The 8,101-nt window shown below is 40.6% G+C and overlaps 1 protein-coding gene across 1 annotated transcript in view; it reads left to right on the forward strand.

Moving 5' to 3' along the window:
* The window catches only part of stab1 (stabilin 1), a 63,244-nt gene extending 55,464 nt beyond the window's left edge, over positions 1-7,780 (forward strand). Inside the window, exons 62-70 of the mRNA XM_069677687.1 lie at positions 392-525; positions 697-862; positions 1,741-1,847; positions 3,505-3,624; positions 3,862-3,996; positions 4,082-4,186; positions 4,629-4,778; positions 5,548-5,652; positions 6,963-7,780. Coding sequence (XP_069533788.1) covers positions 392-525; positions 697-862; positions 1,741-1,847; positions 3,505-3,624; positions 3,862-3,996; positions 4,082-4,186; positions 4,629-4,778; positions 5,548-5,652; positions 6,963-7,031 — 1,091 coding nt within the window. The 3' untranslated portion in view covers positions 7,032-7,780. The remainder of the gene's footprint in view (positions 1-391; positions 526-696; positions 863-1,740; positions 1,848-3,504; positions 3,625-3,861; positions 3,997-4,081; positions 4,187-4,628; positions 4,779-5,547; positions 5,653-6,962) is intronic.
* Positions 7,781-8,101: the final 321 nt, after the last annotated feature.

The raw sequence follows: 8,101 nt of genomic DNA on the forward strand, positions 1-8,101 counted from the left end.
AGCTGACCCTTTATACGCTGAAATACATCAGGCAACCACAAGAGCTCGTTAAGGCCCAGAGCTCGTTAAGGCTCGTTAAACATGGGGGCTCATTAAGGCTCAGATCATTAAAATACCCAGAAATTGTGACACCTGGTGCTCATTAGTCAGTGTATTGGTCATGCTAAGTTTACACATTTATATATACTGATGTTTTTGGTCAAAGTTTTTGTTTATGCAAGGTTATTGTACACCTGAGAGCCAATCAGAGACCAGGGTTTTTGTTAGCTGTGGTATAAATCAGTTGTAGAAGATTTTTTTAGGATAAATGTATTACATTTTGTTTTCAGCTGTAGAGATTAAACTGTTGTACTGAGTTTAAGGTAAAGGTAACCTGGTTATTGTGGTTCAGCCAATACAGCCGGAGTGTTTCACCTGCGCTCTCCGGAGGGGAAGTACAAGATGAATTTCAGCCAGGCTGATGCCGCCTGCCAGGCCGAGGGCGCCACACTGGCCAGCTTCAAACAGATGGGAGACGCTCAACAGGTAAACCTACCTTCACAAGATTTTAGCAAAGCTGAATACACCTCAATGAACATCCTTTTCAGTTAATTTGGAAGTATTTACCTCTTTGACCTGTCCCGGTCGCAGCAGTGCATGCTGTTATCCATGATCCTTAATTTATCCCGCTGTCATCTTCTTCTCTGGTCCTGACAGCTGGGGATGCATCTGTGCGTGGCCGGCTGGCTGGAAGGGGGGAAGGCTGGATACCCAACCACCTTCCCCACGGTCAGGTGTGGAGGAAACCATGTGGGCCTGGTAATGTACAAAGAACCTCTGGACCAGAACAGCTTGTACGACGCCTACTGCTACAGGCTCACAGGTATGACGGCAGCACAATCTCCGTGTTCAGACAGAGGCAGCTCCACCCTGCTGACCCTGCTGTTATTTTAACTCTGGAGTCCCTTTTTTATGTAGTTTGCTGCAGCATTAAAGAGTCACTATGGATGTAGATGAACACTCACAACACATACAGCCTCTTTGGTTTTACACTAACGATTATCTTCATCATTTAATCAGACACATAAAACGCCAACTAAAAGTTTAATTGATTTGTCTTGAAAGTGTCAGAAAAAAGTGAACTAGAAGATGTTAAAATTACAATCATATTTCTTTGTGTTTATTGGCAGTATAATATATTTATTAAACTCAGTGTATCAGTGTTTATTAGGGAGCAAAGGATAAAGTCCTAGGCTTTGTTTCGTCGTTGTTAATGTTGATGGAATAAGGCATCAATGTCTGACAGTTGAAGCAACAGCATATTTGTTGTTTTGGCTCCATGAATTACTTGATTTATTACTAACATGGTCCCCTGTACTACAATACATTAAAACAGATGATTATATGAAAATCTCGTGAAGAAGTCAGGCTTTTATTACCACAGCTTCAAAACACAACACTCCACCAAGATTTAAGATTCAAGATGTTTATTGTCACTCCGGTTATACAAGTACAATCGTGTGAAATACTAATGCTGGAACGCTCTGCTTAGAAAGGGTAAAATATTAAATATAGAGAGGAAGCAGTAACGAAACTGTAACATAAAATAAAACTAATAATAATGATATTTGAGAAATATCTAGAGGCAAAAGAGACAAAACAAAATACAATTTTGAGATACTGGACCAAAAAAAACCCAGTTTGAAACACGCAGGATGATTTACAGACAAAGTGTTTCACGTGATGTTTGTGTGTGTGCAGATGTTTCGTGTGCGTGTCCCGCTGGCTACATCGGAAACGGATACTTCTGTAACGGCGTCCTTACCAGCGTCCTCGCAACCTACAGTAACGTCTCCATCTTTTACAAGGTGAGTCTGACAGTTGGATCATTTAAAGAATGACCCCTCTTATCCTTAATAACGTTATACTGTTTGCTGCTGCAGCTCAGTCACTACCTCAACCAACTCCTTATGTTCTCAATTTTAGAACATAACTTGTGCAGGGACGCAAATACCTACTTTCTGAGGGGTATGCAGACACATTACAGCTGTTAAATACAGAAAATGCAGATCGCTTTGGCGCCCCCTATGCGCCGCATATAGTGCATACCCACTTTTTGCACCACTGAGCTTGTGTTGGCGTCTTGGCTCCGGCCTCCTCACTCCTCGCAGATTTATTTCACATGCAGAAATTTGAAGAGTGATGAGATAATACTTTAAACCCCCCCAACTGAAACCCGCAGGTGGATGCTGGTGCGGTGGTGGGGCTGAAAGTATGAGAACAGCATTGGTGCAGGGCAGCAGGGGCAATGACAGAGCAGACGGAGAGTGGAAATCCTGCAGCTTAAATAGAGAGCCACATTGGGATGAAGTGTTTGTCAGGTGATAGTGGAGAATGACGCATGTCAAGTGTGAAATCAGTGCAGCTCGAGTTGCCTGCCTGAATGAGCTTGCAGGCGTCGCTCCATTTACATAAATGAGTTCACATCAGTTTCTCTGACTTTGATAACAAGGACGGCCAACACCAAAAAATGAGACCCAGTTATAAGAAACCAGAATTATCTTTCACATTTATTTAATTCCTTTTTGTCTTGTCCTGTTGTAAGGTTACATTCTGTAGTGCAAGTCTGATATTCAGACCAACGTTGATCATTTTGTTTGTCATAAATGCGGATGTGTTTTCAACCTTGGAAAACGTATAGGAGGCTGTGTTAACCAATCAAGTTGGAGAGTTTCACTTTGTGCAAAAGCAATTGAGGTTTAGAGACAAACAAAAGAGGGGGATTGGACCGCCATCACCTAGACCCCCAAAAACTGTCTGGTTTCAGACCTGGCCAGGTCTACGAACTCTAATCCATCTCATTGGTCTGATTGTGTTCTGCAGACCTTAATTCACTTTGGTTCAGCTGTTTGATGTTTGCAAAGTCAATCTGTGTTTGTGTGGTGTAAGAGTTTTAGGATTTACAAAATAAAAGCATCCATCACTGACTGACAGGCTGTAGATACTGTAGGAATTTCATTTCATTCTTTCCACAATAAAGTAGTGCCGTCAAAATGATGTTTGATTATTCCTTCTATTCCTTTAAAAAAAAATCAACATACCTATACCTGTCTGTTATGCCAGGGTTGAGAATCTCTCTCTCTCTCCGGCAGGGCTGGGATTTGAATTATCTGCCATTATTACCACACGGTTGTCGTAGCTCGCGAGTGCGCGCTAGGACATAAGAGAATACACGAAAGCTTGCGAGACAGCCGCGGTACTGCTGATTTTTTTCACATTGAATATTAATTTTAATAACCGAATTTCCGTTTTTTTATTACACTTTGGTTATATATTTGAATTTAGAATATTTGTTGACAGCCCTACAATAAGGCTTTGCTTTAAATCTCTTACAAACAAACTTACATGGTAATACCATGATGTGTAATACAGTATATACGATCCTTACACGGTGTCAGACTAGGTAGATTTTAAGTCTTTAAAATAGATTGTACACAGAAATAACTTTCCTCTCTCTCTCTGTAGCTTTTGTTGGACTACAGCGGCTCGTCCTCGGAGGGCAAGAAGCTTGTTGACTTTCTGTCTCACAAGAAGACTGAGGTCACGCTGTTTGTTCCTCATAACGGTGGCTTCACCCAAAACAAGGTGATGTACAGCCAGAGCCTTCAATAATGATTTATTATTAAGGTTATTTTATGTTGTCAAAATTGTGTTTTGTTACCATTTTATATTTTTAAAGCTTTAGGTATTGGACTCCAACAAATAACCAGGAAACAGCAGACACATCAACATTAACCTATACTGTTTGTAACATTAAAGTTCAATCTAATTATCAACATGATCCATCTGATTATGTTTCTACTCCATGTTCTGTGTGTTTAGACTCTGTCAGGTAGAGATCTTGAATATCACATCTCAGCCAATAACAGCAGACGACCATTCAAGGAACTAAAACACCAGGAAGTCATCACATCCAGGCTTGGGTCCAACTTGACTGTTACACACGGCAAAAACGAGGTCAGGAAAACAAGCACATACCTACGAAGAACATGTGTCCAAACACAAAACTATTAGAAATGTTGAGTGAATGATGTCTCCTCAGAGCGTTAAGCTGGTGAACAAGCGGCTGCTGCTGGAGTGGGACATTCCTGCTATAAATGGGATCATCCACGTCATCGAGGCCCCGCTCACAGCACCCCCTCCACCGGTGAGTGCAGATGGTTTAACCCAGAGCTGCTCTCAATTAGAGCCACTTCTTCCTCTGGTGCTGTGTCTGAACCAGCATGTTACTGATGTACGCTGTTTTAAAACCACACACAGCTACCACAGCACTGGAATCGACTCAGCTGTCTAATTTAAACATCCAGAAAGATAATTAAGAATCATACAAAAAACAACTCTTCTTGTAAAGTCAGATCTTGCCTTGTAATCATTTCGTGTAGACGTTTTCTTTAGTGAATTTAATTCAGGGGACTGCTGTGGTTTTCGATTGTTGAAAACAAGAGCCGTTAAAGTTCATGACCAGATACATATACATCAATGATTCTGCATTTTAGCCTCCAGGTAGACCCAGCTGAAGGGATTTTAGGGCCTGGAAGCATTTGTAGTAATCAATGTGTGTTTTTGTTCGTCATACCTGTCATCTCCAGATCTACCATCATACTTCCAGAAGCCACGCCCACTCGAGCGCCACAGTGTCGGCCATCTTGGTGTCGGTGTTGCTAGCATGTGTGTTGGCTGCACTCGGCTACTACGTGTTCAAACACAAGACAGATGCCTTCCGCTTCCACTACTTCAGAGTGAGAACACAAACGCACACACACACACACACACACACTCACACAGTAACTAAAGTAAGGGGGGGGATTTTCCGAGTAAACAATAAAGGTTAAAATTAAATCTGGCTGAGATTGAGAAGATGAGGAAATTTGTTTATAAAATGCAGTTCTTTTTTTTGTTAAGATGATTTGGGATCTGTGGGGGAGAATTTTATTAAAACTTTTACAAGTTCGATATGATTTCAAATCTCCCTAAGCCAGCTACTGTGTGAGGGGAAAGAACTTGTTCCACTTCGATAAAACAAAGCATCTAGGTAATAGAGTTGTAAAGGCAGGAACACGCTGTTTTGTTAAAAGAAAAGCTTAAAGGTTCACACTGTCCCAAGTATGTTAGTATTAGCCTAATTGAAATCTGCTAAATTTGTTCAAGGCTGGTGAATAATTACACCTATATTTAATGTATACATGATGTCAGTGTTTTTATGGAATGAACACACCAATTGAAGTCTCACTTTAAAGATTTGTGGGTTTATTTTTAATACTGTGGTCATCAGGGGAGAAGATTTTCTGGTTTTGGGCCCTCAGAATCACATTTTTGCACTACATTTGTCTGCAGAAGCAAAGAACACATTTAAAAGACAACATTTAAAAGTTGCACAATTACAGATTTTCCCCCAAACCAGGAGGTTTCTCTGCAGTTTCAAGCCTTTGACTCTTTTTTTAAAACAGAAATTTGGCTGGAATTTCATTATCGCCCTGCTAACAGTGATTCCTGTTTCCTCTGTGGCAGAATGACGATGAGGACGGTGCAGACGGTGGCAGAAAGAAGCCCACGCTGGTCTCAATCCCGAACCCTCTGTACAACGGCTCCAGAGCCTTCAGCGAGCCGTTTGGGGTGAGTCGACCAATCAGACTCTGGACTCTCATCCAGACCAAAAAGCCCTGTGTTAAAACAACACAAGGGGGTCTAGTCTAGTTTAGTTTTTGTCACAGATCTGACAATTAGAAACAATATGAAACAGGATTATAGAACTTCTGGCTTTGGTCAATAAAATAGGATGGCTCAGGCATCGTGTAAATAAAGATTATTAGGAGGTCACTGTGCGTCACAGAAGATGTAAAAAAGAAAAGAAGAATTAAATGCATTTTGATTTCATTCATTCAATCTAACAGGGAAAAACAAAGGCATGTTATAATGCTGTAACGTAATCCTTGGGTGCAAATATGCCCATATTTCCACGGACAGGCTCACACTGTTATTCTGACAACATAAGAGAAAGGATCCCTACAGAGAAAGACTTTTTGTTAAAGAGCAAAATGCTTTTTTTAACCAGAAAAGGTTGTTACGTCACTCTCTTCAAACCCACCCGACTCCATTGACAAAAACAGTCATTTTTACCTTGCTGGTCTACTGCTGTGAGGTAAAATTACTGCTTTTGTCCCTGGAGTCTGGTGGCTTCAAATAAAGTGATGTAACAGCTGTTTCTGGTTTCAAAAAAGGTCTCTCTGTCGTTCAACTTCCTGCAAGTTAGTGCTGCTCACCAAAGCAGAGTTAAAATTCCAGTTTGCTTCAGTCACCACTTTTTTAATTGACTGCTTCACCTAAATTTAACGCATTGACACAGGTTTTTCAGACCCAGGAAGACCCACTTATAAATGCCAATTGTCTCTTTTCCCATTGCCAGTGAAGTCTACTCTTTTCTGCTGCGTCATCGTCTGACGTCACAAACGTGCCCGAAACAGGGTTAGTAAACAGTGAAGATGTTATGGTGGTTAGGTCTTTAACGTAGCTATTACTCATTCAGTCTCTTTATCAAACTCGGCGTCGACAAATTTGGAACAATGTTCGAGCGCTGCTCAGACAGAGACGGGTGGAATTTGTAGCTGAGATGACAAGGAGTCGTAGAAGTTACCGACAGAGCATAGCATCTCATCGGACAGGGGTAGGAGATTAGCGTGTTGACACAGGTTTTGTGTTCCCATCAATGCCGATCGAAGCCGAGGTGATAATTACCCAAGTCTACTGCAGAGTCATTTGACCCGGGTCTGAATACCGATTGTAACCTTTCCCATTAAGCAAAAAAGGCGAGTGTTAGCAGGTTTTTTGACCAGTGGGAAAGCAGCTGTAAAGACCAAACAGACAGCCCTCCTCTAAGTGTAACTCGATGTGGGGTTTCCTGGTTTGATCTTCTCTCCTTCCTACAGGACGCAGGTCCGGGGGCGGAGCCAGCAGAACCTGAAGAACCTCCAAAGATTCTGGATCTGGACAAGTAGAACCAGTAAACCTGGAAATGTCTGTTTACATACCACACTCACCTGTTGCCTTGGTCTTGGTTCAGCTTTTTCTCATCTCTTCATCTGTATCTAAATAAGAAATAAAACGTGTCTGTTTACTTAAACCAGGTGATTTCTCAGAGGATAAAAAAATCAGTATTTTTATAAATAGCAATAAATGAAATGTTCATATGTAATGTGCAAGTTTCTGGTAGTTGTTAATCAATGAAAGTCTATCATTTAAGGTGTAACTTTTTCAGTACCAAAACCGATACCTGCCAAGTATAAGCTTTATTCTGTGTGGAAGAGACTAAGAGGATTATTTTTTTACACCACGCTTCTGTCAAGAATTCCTTTCTGAACTTGTAACAAAATGTAACACACAAATAAATAACAGAATAAAGATAGACATTTACTGCATTCTTATTAATCACTAAACTAATAACAGTGCACCAGCAACCTGGTGAATAATCTTTAAAACTAACAGGAATTACGATTCAAGTGTAAAACTGCATCAAATGAGAAACATTTTAGTTTCCAAACAAGTAAACTTTCACTCCAGCTTCAATATTGGCTGCAAAATCCAGTTTACATCTGATTTATGAAATTGCTGAATAAATGAAACTATATTTTTGTTTGGTTTTTAAAAATATTTTTGTCTTCAATAGGAACATGAAGGATTCAAATTTCCATCGCCATTTAAAATCACAGCCACTGAGAAGACATTAAAGTCCCTCCCTCTGCCTGTCTGCTGCTGTGTTGTCATTAATCATTGATGGTGTTGAGGCTCTGTAAATGTGCTGAGTTTGTCAATAAACAGGAAATCACTGCAGGCTCGTGAGATGCCTGTGATCTCACAGACAGACGGCGATCATTATTATCTAAGCATAAAAGTAACTTGTTACGTTACTGCGTTACCTTCTGAGAAAAGTAACGCGTTAGATTACTTTTGCGTTAACAGAAATTAAACCCCCTTTGCAACTCGGTACATGTGAGGGTTATATCGTCAGGACTGACTTGAGACTCTTGCTTTAAAAAGGCAAGACATTTGTCCATGATGACATGATGAT

Source organism: Semicossyphus pulcher, unplaced genomic scaffold (genome assembly GCF_022749685.1).
Source record: "Semicossyphus pulcher isolate SPU_LCO1_2020_fin unplaced genomic scaffold, fSemPul1.0.p SCAF_3, whole genome shotgun sequence".
In the NCBI taxonomy this organism is placed as follows: Eukaryota; Metazoa; Chordata; class Actinopteri; order Labriformes; family Labridae; genus Semicossyphus; species Semicossyphus pulcher.